At 32.3% G+C, this 19,897-nt stretch overlaps 3 protein-coding genes and 1 long non-coding RNA gene across 4 annotated transcripts; 1 reads left to right on the top strand and 3 right to left on the bottom strand.

Annotated features, from left to right (window-relative positions):
• Positions 1-8,621: 8,621 nt before the first annotated feature.
• LOC139493199 (DNA polymerase III PolC-type-like) lies at positions 8,622-10,418 on the bottom strand. Its single transcript, XM_071281399.1, has 3 exons — positions 10,215-10,418; positions 9,742-9,864; positions 8,622-9,417 (listed from the first exon to the last, which is right to left on the bottom strand). The coding sequence occupies exons 2-3, from the start codon at positions 9,815-9,817 to the stop codon at positions 8,630-8,632; spliced, it is 864 nt and encodes a 287-aa protein (XP_071137500.1). The 5' UTR covers positions 9,818-9,864; positions 10,215-10,418; the 3' UTR covers positions 8,622-8,629.
• A 587-nt stretch (positions 10,419-11,005) lies between these two features.
• On the bottom strand, positions 11,006-11,737 carry LOC139492282 (uncharacterized). The gene has a single exon (XM_071280501.1). The coding sequence runs from the start codon at positions 11,735-11,737 to the stop codon at positions 11,006-11,008; it is 732 nt and encodes a 243-aa protein (XP_071136602.1).
• A 1,479-nt stretch (positions 11,738-13,216) lies between these two features.
• LOC139493198 (uncharacterized) lies at positions 13,217-14,890 on the bottom strand. The gene is made up of 3 exons (XR_011656944.1): positions 14,739-14,890; positions 13,842-13,934; positions 13,217-13,297 (listed from the first exon to the last, which is right to left on the bottom strand). It is a non-coding gene; the product is annotated as an uncharacterized lncRNA (long non-coding RNA).
• Positions 14,891-18,049: 3,159 nt separating this feature from the next.
• On the top strand, positions 18,050-19,600 carry LOC139492281 (cilia- and flagella-associated protein 45-like). Its single transcript, XM_071280500.1, has one exon. It carries the CDS (start codon positions 18,050-18,052, stop codon positions 19,598-19,600), a length of 1,551 nt encoding a protein of 516 aa, XP_071136601.1.
• Positions 19,601-19,897: the final 297 nt, after the last annotated feature.

Here is a 19,897-nt window from a genome sequence, read left to right as displayed (position 1 = left end):
AGAACTATGCAAGGTAACCGATAAACTTTACTTGCAAAGAAAGTTTAGCAATCGCCTTCCTACACGAGGTGTCGAATTAAGTGTCACCGTTTGGACGGGTCATGGCTGAGGATTTGTATATATATCTGTTCCAGACCGTATGAGTATTTGGACCGTACGCGTACGGTCTGGACCGTATGCGTATTTTTTCAAAATACTCATACGGTCGGACCGTACGCGTACGGTCTGACTAATATTAAAAAGTTGGTCAAGTTTATTAGTTACAAATGCATATAGCAGATCAACATAACTTAACTATTAAATTAATATAAAAAAGCTCAATTGTACTTGAAACAAAAACTTTATATATTAACTTCTTTTTAAATTCACGCTAATTAAACCTGTTAGTCTCTTGAATTAAGCATGTCGATCAGTAATACATTAATTGAATTATGATCACTGAAATTGAAGATATTGGAAGTAAACATAATGTGGGAGGTCAATTGTTTTAGAATATTTAGCAACTTTACAAAAAATGCAAATGCTAAGGAACATGCATGAACTGCATACATGAAAATGTAAAAAATATTACGTTACTTGACTTGTGTCCCCTTGGGCGAGAGTACCAAAATAGGGTTCAGATATAAAATTAAACAAATACTTAATTTCAAATGTTCGTTTGTTCATTCTATCTATCATTGTAATAAATTATCAATAACAATTTGTAAAACTAAAAATAAAGGTTGTGATAAATGCTTGTTTCAATTTAACCCATATGATCAAATAACATGTATGGTCAGCTCGTACTGGACCGTACGCGTATACTCATACGGTCCGACCGTACGCGTATGGTCGGACCGTACGAGTATACGTATACGGTCCGGACCGTACGCATACGGTCCAAATACTCATATGGTCTGGGACATATCCACCCAGTCAGAATGAGCGCCTTTATCAGTAATTTGGTATATCTGTATTTGCATGGTTACGCAGTACGGTGACCTATAGTTGTTTTAAAATTTCTGTGTCATTTTGGTCTCTTACAGTTGTCTCATTGGCAACAACATCTTCTTTTTTTATATTTACGCAGAGCAGGTTTGAAAGCAGAGCAGCAATACTTATACTCCAACTGCATGTAATTCACGGGGACCCCGTAACTTTCTTTATAAGAATACTATCCAAGTGGTTCCAAATCTATTATAATTTTTGTATAGAACGAGTGTTTCTTTTGGGGGGGTGTGCAGGACCTGTTTCGGGACGTCGGGACGTCGGGATCGGGTGTTTTTCAGCTCCGGAATTGGGGATTGATTCTTTCTGGATCCGGGATTTCTTTTTTCAAATTTCGGGATGTCGGGGATTTTTTTTTTTTTAAATTCGGGACCTCGGGATTTCATGTTAAGTTTTTAGCCCGGGATTTCGAGATCAGGACCCTTCCGACCCCTTCTTTCTTTGTTTCATTGTGGTACTGCTTAGTTTGATATTAAAACCTTCGATTTTGTTTCTTGTCGTTCTTCAATGTTTGAGCTTCTGTAGTAACTAAAAGATTTTGACTTGTTCGGTTAGTTCCACAATCATCTTGTAAAGCATAACAAGGTCTTGTTGATTCCCTTGGTCTAATAGGACTAGTGTCATGCAAGCTATCCAGCAATTCTCATACTGCAAATCTCTTTATAAAAAGCTATCCTGCAATTGCGTTTGGAAAACTACTTGAGCGACAATTTTATTTTTCTTTAAAATCTCAGCTATAGTTTTTGATTCGAAAAAAAGATTTATGTAGTCTAGGATGTAATTCGGATTAACGCATATTTAACCTTTATTGGAGATTTTCACAACTCATATTAACCAGTGGCAGATCTAGAAGTTTTCATAAGTGGGGGCCCACTGGCTGCCTAAGAGGGGTCCCGCTTCAGTGATTCCCTATATAATCACCCAAATTTTTTTCTCAAAGAAAGGAGGGGCCCTGCTCCCTAAATCCGCATCTGTTAACCATTGACTAGAAAAATAGAATTTTGATGTGAATTGAAATTTTTCATGGTATACCGACAATACAACTTCTATTTGAAACTGGGTCACTCACCCACTTTCCAAAGCATTGCCTCAGCAGTTCTGTATGGCTAGGGATTATAGACTCTGCTCTACTGAATAGCTATTGGATGGAACTACAGCGGGAGGATAAAGAAATTCTGGGGTAAGCATTTTTACAGGCAGAAAAATTCGCCTGTAACACGAAAAACAGTCAAATTAGAAAATTTGATTATAGACTCTGCTCTACCGTCTACTGAATAGCTATTAGATAGTACCATAGCGGTAGGGTGGTGAAATTCTGGGGTAACTTGCGGCATTCTTAAAGGCCGAAATTTCGTCCGAAATATGGAAATAAAGCCATATTCGATCAAATACGCATTGGGACACCCTCTTTCCGACCCATTGTCTGGGCAGTTCTTTATAGCTAGGCATAATGGAGTATGGCGGCTGTCCTAATTTATAGCTATACACCTTATCGCTATGTGTCCGCCATTGCTGGAAATCACACAGGTTCCCGTAAAATTTTGACGTCATAAAACAAAATGTCTGACGCCACAATGGAAAAGTGATTGTTGTTGACGTCAAGAGTTCAAGCGGACGGGTCAGCCGGGAATAGCGATAAGGTGTATTGGACAGTACTACAATTTGAGGGCAAAGAATTTCTGGGATAAGCATTCTTAAATGCCGAAATTTCGTCCGAAATATGGAAATAAAGCCAAATTCGATCAAATACGCATTAGGATCACCCACTTTCAAACCCACTACCTCGGCAATTCTGTTTGGCTAGGGATAAAAGACGCTGCTATAATGAATAGCTTTATAGTGCTACCGTTGAATATGAGGGTAACAAATCTCTGGTGTAAGTATGTTTTAAGGTGGTATAGGTGTCTAAAATAAAAATGATAGATTTTTCCAAAACTTTGCACAGTTGATCCCTACAAGGTAAATAGTGAAAATATAAAAAAAAATGGGGGGTCACCGGCCATATAAGAAAATTACGTGAACTTCAAAAAACCATAAATTTCGGCTTATTTTGTATAGATATATAGGGAAATTAGTCACCTTCTATGCTTCAAGTCATATTTTCATTAAAAAACAAATGATAGAAATTTGATATATTTTAGAGATGAAGTGCTGATACCATAAGCTTTAAAAAAACACGAAAAAAAATATAGGTCACCGTGCATATAAGAAAGAAAAATATCATTTTATTTCGGTTTCCATGGAAACTTTACTGATATTTCTTGAAAATATTCAATTAAGGGATAGTTACAGGCTCAAATGATGGAATTTTATTAATGTTTTATCAGTTATGTGAAGGTGCAAGAGTATAGACTTTAAAAAACACTAATAACAAACGGTTGCCATGGAAACAAATGAAACAATCACATTTAAGTTGGTAATTTTGTCCCTATATTAACATGCAAAATGAAAATACTCAATTGAAAATGCCGTTACATCAGGCCTGGAAGGATTTTTTTTAAGGAGTTCTAAAAAACAATAAAATAAATGCACTATCGAGGAAATATATCTGTATTAATGCTTTGTTAAGGGGGGTGGGGTGGGGTCAGACTAGTCCTGATCCCGAAATCCTGGGCTTAAAAACATGAAATCCCGAGGTCCCGAATTCAAAGAAATTTAAATCCTAAAATTCGAAAAAAAAATCCCGGATCCCGAAAGGATCAATCCCGAAATTCTGAGTTTAAAAACACCCGATCCCAAAGTCCCGAAAAGGGTCATGCCCCCTGTTGTTTCTATGTAAACAAAAAAATATAAAAACCAGAAAACGCGATTCTATGAAATTTGATGATTTTCTGCATTAGATTTTTTTGGTTTAGTTGAAAAATTTATATATATCAGCTGCTTTATTTTTCGTATAAATTGTTATATTTCGGCCCTATATAACTGATTATGCCACATGGATTTGGCTCATTGTTGAATGCTAATTATGACCTTTATTGATAACCTCTATGAGAGTTGTCTATATGACAGGATTTTTTCCTTTATTTGAATATACTTAGTTATCCGTAGGCCGTTGAGCTTAGGAAACTAAAAAACAAAGACTGACTTTTGTCACAGAGGTCTTGGGTTTGAGTCCATGGGGAGAAATCGATTTTGAATGTAGAATTGCTTACATGGTGGATAGTTGTCTCATTGGCAATCATTCCACAACTCCTCATTTTCACATTTTTCTGCAAGGTTCCCAATTCAGCATTGTGTAGAATCATGCTCTCTGGTTACATATTCTAATTGAAAATCATACCACATCTTATTATATATATACTGCACAATAATAGAAATGATGGTTCAAATTTAAATACAGGCTTCAGATGTATCAAATTGTTAAAATAAAACAAATTGAGTATTTTGTTCGCCATAAATGAAAACAAATATGGGTATAAATACTAGTTTTTATGATTATGATTATTATCAATTTTGTTATGTCGAACATTTACATTTAGATGCACTGGTATATTTCCAGGTATAGGTTCTATATCTTTGTTGTATATTTGTGTTGCTTGGTTGCTGTCTCATCAAGCTATTCCAACATGTCCTGTAACTTATATTTCTAAGTGTAAATAACTGCACATATATTTGTGTGAAGGTTGAAAACTGACAGGTTGTGTTATATACAACCAGAGCAGACAAATTATGTATTATTTGGAGTAAAGTGTTTTTTGTCGAGCCTGCGACTTTTGTGGCAGAAAGCATGCCATAGGGGTAGTGATCCAAAGACCGCAGCGGCATAAGATAACTTCTTAAAAGCTTTATATCTAAATTTTTAGAAGGTGGATACTTCATACTTTGTATATAGATACTCCAGTCTTCATGATTTTAAGTTTCCGTCTGTCCATTGTCCTTGACCTCATTTTCATGGTTCAGTGACTACTTGAAAAAAAGTTATGATATTTGTAATGTTAATTACTTTTATTGTGAGTAACTATATTTGGAATATGCGTAGCTTTGCAAGGTCCTCATGTCTGTCACATAGTTTTCACTTGACCTCGACCTCATTTCATGGATCTGTGAACAAGGTTAAGTTTTATTGGTCAAGTCCATATCTCAGATACATTATCAAATAGGTCTAGTACTATTTCCGGTCTATGGAAAAACTGTAAGGTGTACATGAATAAATGAAAGGTGTTATCTGACCTTGACCTCAATTTCATGGTTCAATGGTTATAGTTCAGTTTTTGTGTTTTGGTCTGGTTTTTTTTTATACTGCAATAGATTTACTATATTTGTTGTATGGAATGTTTGTAATATGTACTGTCATTCTCACAGGTTGTATTTGACCTTGGCCTCATTTTCATGTTTCATTGCTGAGTGTTAAGTTTTTGTGTTTTTTGGTCTGTTTTTTCTTAAACAGTAAAGCAATAGGTCAACTTTATTTGTTGTATGAAGGATTTTAAGCTGTACATGTATGCCTGGTGGGATTCATCTGACCTTGACTTGTGTGTCTGCACTCTTGTTTTAAAGAATTAAGAAAATATAGAATAAGGCAAAAAGAATGATAATTTCTTTTTTATTGTCAGTACTATAAACACAGGTGTAGTCCAACACAAATATGACCAAGTAGACAACAGACTGTTAGTACTCAATGTTATAACTACAAACATAAAAATAAAAAATGTATATGGTTCTGTAGCATTTTTTTATGAATTAAACATTATAAAAATGCTACAAGTAAGTTGTCAATGTTGGATAAAGCATGTAAATGTCATATTACATTAAAAAATTTACCAAGCCCAAACAAAAAGACTAGTAGCTGAAAAATTAAACACCTGCATATAATTCCAATTTACAAGAAAAAGAACTGACAATGATGATTCAATGTATTAACAGTTAAAGTTGGAATAAGTTATTTCTTAAAAGGTCGTGTGAGAATTAAATTTGTTTTAATTATCCTGTACCGAGACTGAAAGTCACTGTATGTAGTGCTATTATATTCTTTATCATTTATAACCAAAAAAAAAATCCTTAAAAATTCATGTTTGTGTATAGAATAAACAAAATTATCTATTTATGTACCAGTATACATTTTCTCCAGCCAGTTAAATATTTTAAACAGCATCAAATACATGTTAGAAATCTACTTAACACATTTCACAATATTTTAAAAATAAGTTTTATAATCATTTTAACAATTCAGACCTGGACATATATAGGCCAAATGAAATAATTGATATCAACATTCTACAATGCCAATGGACAGGCAATTAATTACAGGCTAAATTAGATAAAAATATTATATACACAGTCTTATATAACTATCCATAGTACATATATTGTCCTATATATAACCAAATAATTGATGTAGGCCAAGCAAAAGAATTATCTCATATCCACTGTCTTATATCATCATATCTGCCTCGTCATGCAAGTATTTAGTATTTATGACTGATGTAGGCAAAGTAAAAAAACTCGACATACACTTTTTTTTATCAATCTTCTCTAACATTGTGTTACATAAACAAATAACTAAGAGAAAAAAAAATCATATCTAATCTGTCTTTTATCATCATCTCTTAGTAATGCAGTCCAATTAAAAAAAAATCATATCTAATCTGTCTTTTATCATCATCTCTTAGTAATGCAGTCCAATCAAAAAAAAATCATATCTAATCTGTCTTTTATCATCATCTCTTAGTAATGCAGTCCAATTAAAAAAAAATCATATATAATCTGTCTTTTATCATCATCTCTTAGTAATGCAGTCCAATTAAAAAAAAATCATATCTAATCTGTCTTTTATCATCATCTCTTAGTAATGCAGTCCAATTAAAAAAAAATCATATCTAATCTGTCTTTTATCATCATCTCTTAGTAATGCAGTCCAATTAAAAAAAAATCATATCTAATCTGTCTTTTATCATCATCTCTTAGTAATGCAGTCCAATTTAAAAAAAATCATATCTAATCTGTCTTTTATCATCATCTCTTAGTAATGCAGTCCAATTAAAAAAAAATCATATCTAATCTGTCTTTTATCATCATCTCTTAGTAATGTAGTCCAATTAAAAAAAAATCATATCTAATCTGTCTTTTATCATCATCTCTTAGTAATGCAGTCCAATTAAAAAAAATCATATCTAATCTGTCTTTTATCATCATCTCTTAGTAATGCAGTCCAATTAAAAAAAAATCATATCTAATCTGTCTTTTATCATCATCTCTTAGTAATGCAGTCCAATTAAAAAAAAATCATATCTAATCTGTCTTTTATCATCATCTCTTAGTAATGCAGTCCAATTAAAAAAAATCATATCTAATCTGTCTTTTATCATCATCTCTTAGTAATGCAGTCCAATTAAAAAAAAATCATATCTAATCTGTCTTTTATCATCATCTCTTAGTAATGCAGTCCAATTAAAAAAAATCATATCTAATCTGTCTTTTATCATCATCTCTTAGTAATGCAGTCCAATTAAAAAAAATCATATCTAATCTGTCTTTTATCATCATCTCTTAGTAATGCAGTCCAATTAAAAAAAAATCATATCCCCTGTCTTATAAAATCATATCGAACATTGTCATACATGTACTTATAATTGATGTAGGCCAAGTACAGAATTCTTCATGTATACGCATTCATACATGGTCATATCTAACATTATGATACATTTACTAATATTTGATGTAGGCCAAATAAAAAAATTCTTCATGTATACACATTCATACATTGTCATATCTAACATTATGATACATTTACTAATATTTGATGTAGGCCAAGTAAAACAATTCTTCATGTATACACATTCATACATTGTCATATCTAACATTATGATACATGTACTAATATTTGATGTAGGCCAAGTAAAAAACTTCACATATGCATTCATTCATTGTCATATCTAACATTATGATACATGTAGTAATATTTGATGCAGGCCAAGTAAAAAACTCCACATATGCATTCATTCATTGTCATATCTAACATTATGATACATGTACTAATATTTGATGTAGGCCAAGTAAAAAACTCCACATATGCATTCATTCATTGTCATATCTAACATTATGATACATGTAGTAATATTTGATGTAGGCCAAGTAAAAAACTCCACATATGCATTCATTCATTGTCATATCTAACATTATGATACATGTAGTAATATTTGATGTAGGCCAAGTAAAAAACTTCACATATGCATTCATTCATTGTCATATCTAACATTATGATACATGTACTAATATTTGATGTAGGCCAAGTAAAAAACTTCACATATGCATTCATTCATTGTCATATCTAACATTATGATACATGTAGTAATATTTGATGTAGGCCAAGTAAAAAACTTCACATATGCATTCATTCATTGTCATATCTAACATTATGATACATGTACTAATATTTGATGTAGGCCAAGTAAAAAACTCCACATATGCATTCATTCATTGTCATATCTAACATTATGATACATGTAGTAATATTTGATGTAGGCCAAGTAAAAAACTCCACATATGCATTCATTCATTGTCATATCTAACATTATGATACATGTACTAATATTTGATGTAGGCCAAGTAAAGAATTCTACATTCAAATTCATACATTGTTATATCAAAAATTCTCATTTACATGTATGTCTGTACTGAAAGTTGAAGTAGGCCAAGTAAAAATTCATTGTTTTTCAAAGTAATCAAATATTCTTTGTAATATTTTCTTGTTTTTTGTCACTCTGACATCTCCTGTTTTAACTGACTTTTCTGACAGTAATGCTATTAGCCCCATTTTACCACCTCTATCTATAGACATTTTCAAATGGCATAATTTCAGATTTGATTTAGCTGCTTTCAGTGCCATAGCTTTTGAAATTACTTTTTCCTTTATTACTTTGGAATATGTTTTCAAATTGCACAACTGCAAGTGGTACTGGTCAGGATAGTTTGGTGAAAAAGCTAAATCATCAAGGTAATTTGAAATATTTCCCTTGTCAGTTATTAGTTTAAGCAATAATCTTGCATCATGGACAGCATTATGTGACTCATACTCTTGTCCTAGTAAGTTATTAACTAAAAAAGACTGACTGTATGATGCTAAACCAGGAACAACCTGTTTAAACAAATTCAAAGAATCTATAAAACAAGATATTTGGGAAGAAAAATCATTCCACATATTTAGAGAGCACAATGTATTAAATAAAACATGGCAATCAAATCTCTTAATGTTATGTCCTATTAATATAGGTTTGTCTTTAAATTCGGATATATAACTTAAAAAGTCAGTCAATCCTTCATGGGGTAGTTTGTACGGAACCAATGAACCATTGTGATACATCTTATTACCAACTACAGTTAATCCAGTAATTCTAGAGGCTTCTGCTGATATAGGCTGGTTAGGGAAAATATAACGACTGAATATTCTGTCTACATTGCAAGCTGCAATTTGAGTAATATCTGAATATCTACCTGAAAAAAAAAATTTAGAATAAGAAACAGTTTTTAATTTCAGATTTTCTTTTAAAGCATTAAAATTCATTCATCATAAGTTTTAAAACTGCAATATTAAGTCATGAATATATAATCAAATGTAAGAAGTTCTAGTTCTACGTTGAAAAACTTATTTACTCAAAACTATATTTTAAAATGACTGATTTTCATTAAAAGGGAATCTTGACATATCATTTAACAAAACAATGTTGACCTACAGATAAGCATAAAGAATGCATATGACTAATGAGAATATCTCCTTTTAGTCAGACCAGTGATATGATTTCTGGGCTTTCTACTTACTGAGACCAGTCGTCTCCAAATCAAAAACCACTAATGGTGCATCAGTAGTTACAACTTGGTGGCTATCATCTGGCATATCTGGTATATTTTCTATGTCTTCTTTCTTCTGATCAACCTGTAAACCTGGTTTTAAAAGCAAATTTCATACTATAAAGGTATATTGATTTTAAAAGAATCAGATTTTTTTCAAAATGCTTCTTTCTTCATACTCTTATCACCAGAATGTTAGGTATGTATTTCACATGTGGCATGCAAATGACCCTGTAGTTAAATGTTTTCATATCTTTCAGGTCAAGGCCTTTCATAGCAGACTGTAATGTTTGAGTTTTTCTCATTGTTGAAGGTCATAGATTGTTAATAATTGCCTATATCAACATGGCTTTAACTTTGGTTGATAGTTGTCACCTTGGTGCAAATAAAAAAATGTAAATATTCCAACATTTTTATATGTGTTGAAATCTTTCTTAAATTACCGATTGAACTTTGGTATGTTGTTCCTTCCTTCGTTTCAGACAATACTGTTCTTTTAGCTCTTTTCTTTTTCAAAAATATTCTCTTCTTCTTCCATTCCTTACTTTGGGTCTTTGCTTTCTTCTTCGATCTCTGCAGGTTAAGCTTTGAACCCCTTCGTATTGTCTCATTTCCTGGTGATAGTCCTATAGATGTATTTAACTGAAATTAAAGAAAGGTAATCCATACTCACATCATATATATGTGTCAATATAAGTACAAGACACCAAACAGAATATTTTGTTTCTTGTCCATATGATTACTTTATACTACTTACAAAATTATTATATAGTGTATACATGAATACGGTTTAGATAATGTGCACATTATAAAGCATCATATGATGGGCTGACTGCTTATAATGTTGTGTGAACTATATTGGTAATTAATTTTAATGATGCCTTAGCTGTACTTGATATGGCTTTTTTTTCTAAACTTGATATTTGAAAAAGTTCTGTAATTTGTATAGATCTTGATAAATTTTATCATTATTCAGAAAAAATAATTATTGTATGGAGATATTTAGGTTCAGTTGACAATTTCAGCCCAGCCAACAAATCTGTGTGGATCTTGTTAATTATGTTTATTTGTTGAAAAAGTAAGTATTTCAAGGGCAATAACTTTTATAATTGAAAATTCCTCCATTTTAACATAATTTAAGATAATATTGGTTGAACTATTTTTATTAACCAAAGGTACTCTCTATCAACTTTAATTTAGGTTTAGTTTCCTCAAAGAAAAAAAATTAAAGGCATCAACTCCTGTAAGAAGATATCTTCAAATGAAGGTCATGTGTGCTAGAACTAAATGTAATACAGGATTTAAATAATTCTATTACCTCTGATATGTAATGATATCCCTCGTTCTTTTGCAGTACAGCAGAGCTGACTCTGTAGTTAAGGCTGGAAGATGAGGAAAAATGTTTAGTTTTTGGAGCTTTTAAAGCTATTATATTGTTAACGCTCTCATTTGCCTGTGAAGACCCTAATTGGGATAATTTGTCCGACTGTGGTACCATCTGCTGTATAAATAGCTTTTCTAGGTCTGATTTAAGTGATGCGGAAGATAAATCTTTTCCATAAGGAAGGTTTGAGTGGACATAGTTGTGTTTGTTTTTCAAATATCCACACCAATTTTCTGTGCAGTATTGGTGGTCACCATACATATGGTTGACTGTGGCATGAAAACCTTTTTCAATTCCTTCAGGATTACCAATATTCTGTTCCAATACATATGACACATTCTTAACTATTGATTCTGCAACCATCCCTGACAACTCTCTATGCTTTGACTTTAAATCATTTACTTTTTTTATTATATTGTGTTTTATATGGTTTTTGTCACTGATTTTGACCATTGAGGAACTTGGCATTAATACTTTTGCCCTGTCAAAGCCAGTAGAGTCGTCATCACCTACAACCTGTGAAATTACTATGTCTTTGTCATCCAGTCCTTTTAGCATTTCTACCACCATATCTGGCTCCATACCCTAAGAAAAAAATTGCAAGAACGTATACCAGAAATTGTCTCTCTTGTATATATTTATTCAAACAAGAGAAAACAACCTATGGACAAGTAATATGAAGAAATGTATCCATAATCTGGGTTTCTTATGTTTAAAATCTTTTAATGTAACTCAAAAAATCAAACCCAACCTTGTGTTTAAATTTCATAGATTTCTATTCACTTATACTAAAGTTATGGTGCGAAAACCAAGAATAATGCTTACTTTGGCCCCTTGTTGGCCCCTAATTCCTAAACTGTTCAGACCTCAACTCCCAAAATCAATCCCAACCTTCCTTTTGTGGTCATAAACTTTGTGTTTAAATTTCATTGATTTCTATTTACTTATACTTAAGTTATAGTGCGAAAACCAAGAATAATGCTTATTTTGGCCCTTTTTTGGCCCATAATTTCTGAACTGTTTGAACTAAAACTACCAAAATCAATCCCAACCTTCCTTTTGTGGTCATAAACCTTGTGTCAAAATTTTATAGATTTCTATTAACTTAAACTAAAGTTATAGTGCGAAAACCAAGAAAATGCTTATTTGGGCCCTTTTTGGTCCCTAATTCCTAAAATGTTGGGACCAAAACTCCCAGAATCAATCCCAACCTTCCTTTTGTGCTCATAAACCTTGTGTTAAAATTTCATAGATTTCTATTCACTTTTACTAAAGTAAGAGTGCGAAAACTAAAAGTATTCGGACGACGACGACGCAAACGACGACGCCAACGTGATACCAATATACGACCAAAAAATTTCAATTTTTGCTGTCGTATAAAAATCTTGAAATTGAAAGAGGTAGATACGTGAAAGTTAACAGAGAAGAAAGATTGTGTGCAAATTTCATGGTTAAAAAAGTGCCCAATGATATGCTACATGTATGTAGTATTGTTTAATTGCTGCATCATTACTATTTGTATACTAGTTGTATGGGCTGTTGCCAATTATTGTAATTGAGTTTGTGCCAATAAAATATTTGTATATATGTATTGGTATAATTAACTAGGGAAAATTAAAAGTGAGTTATCTCCCTTTGAACAGAATTCTATTTTAAATAGTTAATAAGTATTTCATCAAAAATTCAATTATTATGAAAGGGCTTTAACTGAACAAGGAGAAAAGCTAAAATCAGGAAAATAAAATTTGACCTTTATTCTTAAGCTCTATGAAAGTTACGACTTCTATAAAAAGATGACAATCCCTATATATATAATTCAAAATACACATCTGAGCTTGTGAATGACAGTACTTCTAATTTTGATGTGTACAATGTCTGTATTTTTTATAATTTATTTCAAAGTCATAATTTTGCAATTCTTGAACTTCTGAAAACTTAATTCTGAACATCAGTGTTATATAATGATATTTGTTTTGTATTTTTGGGAGACTACCTTAGCAGATCCACTCCAATTTTTTCTACATTGATGTATCCTTGGAATCATCTCCTTTGATTTGGCCTTTTCACATATTTTACAGGAGGAAATTCTTAACCGATGATCCACCACTTTTCCTGTTTTCGTCCCTATCAAAGTTGAAACACCTGTAAATAGTTAAAAAAAAATCTCCATGTGTATAAACTTATTTTTGAAAACAGGGAAGTCGTTGTTAGAACAACAGTAATCCCTATTTGTCATAAATGCAAACCAATGTAATGTTATCGCAACCAAGTCAAGGTTCATTTATGTGATTCAGAATTAAGTGTACTTTCATTTTCACTCAACTAGTATGGATAATGGTTAGAAGACCAGCTAAATCCCTATCTGCTGTGTTGAAAAATTATATAGGTGGCCTTGGGCTGTATTTGCTCTTTAGTCATGTTGTTGTCTACATGATACTTTTCCCATTTTAAATCTCAATTTTATGTTCGACAAACAAAATTTTGTCTATGAAATTTCCTATGGACACATATTTTTTAAATTATATATTAATTAGCTAAGTTATTGATAATTATGAAATCCAAAATCCAGGTCAGTGGAATATTTATAGATGTAGAATCTCAATTGACTTCATTTTGTACATAATTCAATAGAAATAGTTTATGAGTATTTGTACAAGGAGGATATTACTTGTCAAACCATATATACCTGACAAACTATTGTAGGATCTACCAGAACCTTTCTTCTGCCAGCATGTGTCGGTTGATACAGATATACCTGTTTGTGTGTCACCATTTTCCTCTGCACGAAAATACATATATTGAAATCATGATAATTAAGAGAGAAATTTTTTTTTTCCTATAGCTAAGATATATAGTGGTTATATGATCACTGTTTGTACTATAGTGTAATTAACAGTCACTTCCAAATTAGACAACTAACATGACTATGAGAATAACAGTACCGTAGTAAATTAGATAAATAAATATTTATTAAAGAATTTTGGGAACAATAATATGAAAGGTTTAAAATAATGTACTGCTGAAAAAGAAAACAATGAAATTCATTTAGCAATATTTTATAACACTTAACTCATAAAAATAGTAAAATTTCTGAACCATGTCATGACTGAAGGAATATGGACAATAATATTCAATAATAGTTTAGAAATATGATATGGCAATAATAATTCTACTGCATACTAAATATCATAGACCTACAATTAAGGGTTCCCTGTAAAATGAACTTTAATATGTAAGATATGCAAAAGTTTCAAAGTCAATGGACCATGCCCAAACACTCTCCATGGAAAAAAAATGTAAAGGCTTCTTAATCATGTGAATAATTAAATTTAAACACTGGTTAACGTTCCATTTTGAAAAATCTAATGACCTTTGTCTGAATTCACTTCAAAGTCTGTATAAGATGTAAAAATGCTGAAGTTCCTTTTTTTTTTATCAATTTTCATATTAAAATTATAATACATATAGGTGAACTTTTTTAAGTATTCAATTTTAAATTCAAGTAAATCTTAAAATAAGTAACAATTCAACACAGATGTCCAGTTTAACATAAGCTTGTATCTGGCTAATTTAAATGTTAAACCTGTAAATGACTGGTTTATTTCTTCTTGTAAGTATCTTTCCTCAGATATTTCTGCTTGTGCTTCTATAGCAGCTCCAGTTTCATTTTCTCTCTCTTTTAATGCCTTGAAATCTATGCTATGTATGTTGAGTACAGACAAAAAGTTGCTCAACTGTGTTCCTCCGATGCCGGAATGTATCATACCTGGATATTTTGAAATACAATGAATTACATGTATCATGATTATGAGAACTTTATATGTAATCATTTAAATCTGGACACATTTCAACTTTTAGTTGCACTTAAAAAACATAAACCCACTTTTTTCATTCATATTAAATTCAGCATAGTGAACATGTATGTATTTGCCTGCCCCAAGTCAGAAGCCTGTAATTCAATCATTATTGTTTGTTTATGTGTTACTTATTTGTTTTTCGTTCATTTTTTAAATAAATAAGGCTGTTACTTTTATCGTTTGAATTGTTTTACATTGTCATTTCAGGGCCTTTATAGCTGACTATGCAGTATAGGCTTTGCTCATTGTTGAAGGCTGTACAGTTACCTATAATTGTTAATATCTGTGTCATTTTGGTCTCTTGTGGAGAGTTGTCTTATTGCCAATCATACCACATCTTTTTTTTATATTCAAACATACCCATGAAATTATGGCATATAATACACATGTATAAAAAAAATTGGGATCTCTTAGACATTAGGATGTATATTGAATCCATGAAGAATCATCACACTGGCAAACCGCCCCATTTTTTTAACTTGCACCACTTTCTGAATTGACCAAATTAGATTTACCAAATGGCCTCACTTGTGAAAAAGAATTGAAAATGGTTTGTTTAACTTGCATCATTTATGAAAAGGGTAAAAATCACTCTGAAATAAGGTCTGTCAACTCGCCCCACTTGTGAGAAATAGATTAATCCTGATGAATTAAGTATTGTCAACTCGCCCTTCTTGATTAAAAAGATGCAATCCTGTTGTATATTTATCATGTTCCCATCCCACTAGTTAATAAAATTAATATCTATGAAAACATTAGATAAATAAATATTGACTCTGTCATGTCTGTGGTTAAAGTTTGTATTTGTATTTTATATTTGTATAATATAATGTTACTTATATATATATATGGACGTAGCTGGTCTTCCAGTAAACATGGTAAATATTACATGCAATCTGCAGTAAACGTTCCTCAACTTCATAAATTAGGCGAGATACTGGGTTCTGTGAAGGGATGTCATCATTGCTCAACATACCACATCTTCTTATATTTAATTTGTAGTTCTTTTCTTTTTGTTGAAATAAAGCATAAAGAAGTGACTATCAGTATTTATTTGACTTGAATGCCAACAAAAGTTGGAGAGTTAGCAGACATCATCACATGAAAATTATATACATCTAGCATTTGCCTTTTTCATTAAGTTGGACAAGTTGGCCGAAGGAACATTGACATGATTGACAGGATTTAAGTTAACACGTTTCACAAGTGGGACGATTTGTTCTGCTCAATGAATATCATTACAATTAAAACCTGGTAACGGGAACTGGTGTCCCTTGGCCTTACTGTTATAAACATAAAATTAAACATTTTTAAATGCATGTTAACCTGTAGCTATTTTAGTGTTGACATCAAATACACCTATGCCTCTCTTGTTTTCACCAGGGTAATGTGTCTTCCCTAATTTAATTTTGTTTAAACGACCACATATTGGTCTATGGCAGACAATATACAAAATTCCTGAAACGCCATAGCATCTAACACCCCTGGCATCGTGCAAATGAAGGGGTTTGTTACACCCGATACAGCTTTTCAGCTGACTAGCCAAATACTCCAATTCACACAGGAATCTACAATGGTCTAGGGGGACAAGATCAGATGGAATATATTCATTAAATAAATCATCTCTGTCATGTTCGTGATAGCTTTTGTTGGTTTCAGGAGGATATTTGGTTAATGTAGATGATGTTTGCAGTGATGATGAAATAAAATAAGGGTGGTCTTCTAAAACTATGTCTGAGACAGAGAACTTCTTTGGTTGTGTTTTAACTTTTCGTCTACTTTCAATAAAGTTATGTATTCTTTCTACAGGTTTCTTAGTTGAAAAGCGCCCTTTAACACTCCTAATGGTAGGCATTTCTAGGAGGCAGACGACATATAAAGATATTACGATAGTCGCATTAAACATGAAATTATACCTTTTTCTTCTTCTGTCGACGGATCAACACGACTGTTTGAGGATTCGTTCTATGTATGTGACTTATGTGAAACTGCCTCATAGTACACCAAAATGCTGCTCATGTTCTATATTTTCTGAGCAGCAAGTTAGTTATTGTAAAAAGCAGTTCACCGTTGAGCAATGTAAACATCTCCACGTCTTTTGTTGTGTCCATTTTTGCATTTCCGTGCATGCCGGAAGTGATCACTGCCAAATGTTATTATAAAAAGATGTGTATTTGAATTTTTTTCAATAAAAAAAGTGAACCCGATTAATTGAAGGACATAATGAAGAGAATTATGTTTTATTTTCATCTTGGTACAAAGTATTGTAGTAAATGTCCGGAAAGTGATTGCCACAACCAGATTTGTTACCGGAACTTCAGTTAGTATTTACTGCGCAACCTCGCAGAATATATCCGGAGCTCAGACGACCCACTTGTGGTGAACTCCAGCCCTGGGATTCCTGCCCTATCAGTATATTCTACCAAGACAACATCTTATATTAGGAAAGGTATATCGAATTATTGCACCTTTACAACATTGGTGTCAGAAGTCGGTTCGAATTTACTTTAAATCGACTCGAGACATTCATTGTTTCCTGACATTTTGGCGGCAAAACTGAAAAATCACAACAAAGAAAACAAACAGTTATTGTACCTATAGAAAAGAACATTACATATTTCATGAGTATAATAATCATGGAAATTTAATATCAGAATTTCTGATAACCGATTGCCCATACATCCATTTGTTTTCATAGAAATATCTACTTTGAAAATTTTTGAAAATTTGGAAAATTCCTGGTGTCAGTTTTACTGACACTCCGCAATACGGCTAATCACTGAAAAATTATTGCATAGTTATAAAACAGTGTCAGTGTTACTGACAATCCGCTACATTGTTATTCAGTAAATAATAAACTGCATATTTATATTATTGTGTCAGTGTTACTGACAAGCCGCTACATTGTTATTCAGTAAATAATAAACTGCATATTTATATTATTGTGTCAGTGTTACTGACAGGACCGCGACAAATCGCTACACGGTTATTTTGTAATTAATAAATCGCATAATTATAAACATTGCGTAAAGATAAAATGGCAAAACCTATTAATATAAACAAAGCTAACTTTACACAGTTAAAAGCGATTAAAAAGATAGGTGAAACTAGAGCCTTAGCAATAATTGCAAAGAGAGAAGAAGACGGATTACTTAATTTAGATAATTTAAAGGAGATTCCAGAAGCACCACAATCATTGTGGACTGCACTGTTGAATGAGAAAATAATTTGTTTTGAGGACCCAGAGGAGTCTGATGAAGGTCAAGAGGTCCTGAAAAATACCATTGAATCATTACGTCACAAGATTTTGTCGGTAGAAAAATCCAGAGATGATATGGCAGAGACTTTTCAAACAAAAATAGAGAAAATTTCTGAACAGAGTAAAGCACATATAGAAGAACAGAGGCTTATGTTTGAACAACAAAGAGACGTTTATACAAAACAAAAACAGGAACAAATTGAACAAATGAAAGAAATGATTAAATCACAGAATGAAGAGATTAAAGATATACATGAATATTCAAAGAAAATTCAGACTCAACTACAGCAGAAAGAAACTTTGCTTAAAGTAGAAAAAGTAATAGCCGAAAAAGAGGAAAAGAGTAGTCCTGTTCAATTATTGAAAGGAAAATATAATGCTAATGATCATAAACACTCAGATTATGGTGGTCCCACAGCACCAAAGATGTCAACATATGATGGCAGAAATGACTGGCGTCCTTATTATCTACAATTTAGCACTATAGCTGATAGATGCAAATGGCAGAGTGAGCAAAGGTTGTATAAATTGATTGAATGTTTGCGAGATAAAGCTTTGAAATTTTACAGCTCAAGACCAAAGTTAGTACAAACTAATTATGAAAGCTTATGCAAGAAAATGGAAGAGCGTTTTGGTAGAAAGGAACCGCCACACATTGTAAGAAGACTTTTACAAGATCTTAAGCAAGAGCAAGAGGAATCGTTAGAGGAATTTGCAGAAAGAGCACAGGAGCTGGCTACCGATGGCTACCCGGATACACCAGATAATTTCGTACAAACTTTGGCAACAGATGCTTTTCTTAAAGGTTGTGTAGACAAGCGTGCAGCTTTGACTGCTATGGACAAAAATCCAGATGCTCTGGATCAAGCGGTACAATATGTACGAAGTGCAGTGGCGAATCAAAAAGTCATAATGGGTACACGAAGAGCAGAAATTAAAAGGGTTTCTTTTATGGAGCAAAATGATGAGAATGAGGATACACAGGAAACATCAGTCCGTGCAATTATGAAGTCTGACGAAGGAACAAATAAGATGAATGTGTTCGAGAAAAGATTACAGAAGACAGAAGATGATTTATTAGAAACTAAGATCATGGTAAAAAAAGTATTGAGCATAGTAAGTCAGAATATGAGGTCAAGGTCACCACAAAGAACAGATCGAGCTTTTTCGCCACAAAGAAGGTACAATAGTCCTGCAAGAGGTAATTGCTACAATTGCGGGGAAGAAGGTCATTTTAGTAGGGATTGCAAGAAGCCCAGAAATAGTTCTCCCTATCGTAATAGATCTCCATCACCAAAAGCTTTAAACGACTCAGGGCCAAGGATGTAGGCCAATCCTTGACCTTTTCAGATGATACAGGCCAACCGCCAACAGAAATGTCTGGTCAAGAACAGAAGTTTTCGATTCAAGAAATTTTTTCATTTGATAAAAGCAAAAAATCAAAAACTTTGTTCATTGAGATGAAAATTTTAGGAAGAACATTTAAGGCTGTAATAGATAGTGCAGCACAAATATCTGTTTTGAGTACTTCAATTTTACCACTTTTACAGTCAACAATTAAACTAAAGGAACATTTAGTTTTGCGAGGAGCTGGAAAAAATTCTAAAATTGATGCTAGATATACAG

This window comes from Mytilus edulis, chromosome 10 (genome assembly GCF_963676685.1).
Source record: "Mytilus edulis chromosome 10, xbMytEdul2.2, whole genome shotgun sequence".
Classification (NCBI taxonomy): domain Eukaryota; kingdom Metazoa; phylum Mollusca; class Bivalvia; order Mytilida; family Mytilidae; genus Mytilus; species Mytilus edulis.
This window is presented reverse-complemented; position numbering and strand designations above follow the sequence as displayed.

Excerpts from the sequence above, each read along its gene's own strand:
- LOC139492281 (XM_071280500.1), top strand. The coding sequence starts at position 18,050 with ATGGCAAAACCTATTAATATAAACAAAGCTAACTTTACACAGTTAAAA.
- LOC139492282 (XM_071280501.1), bottom strand. The coding sequence starts at position 11,737 with ATGGAGCCAGATATGGTGGTAGAAATGCTAAAAGGACTGGATGACAAA.
- LOC139493199 (XM_071281399.1), bottom strand. The coding sequence starts at position 9,817 with ATGCCAGATGATAGCCACCAAGTTGTAACTACTGATGCACCATTAGTG. Across the intron at positions 9,418-9,741 it reads TTTGGAGACGACTGGTCTCA|GTAGATATTCAGATATTACT; the intron begins GTAAGTAGAAAG and ends TTTTTTTTTCAG.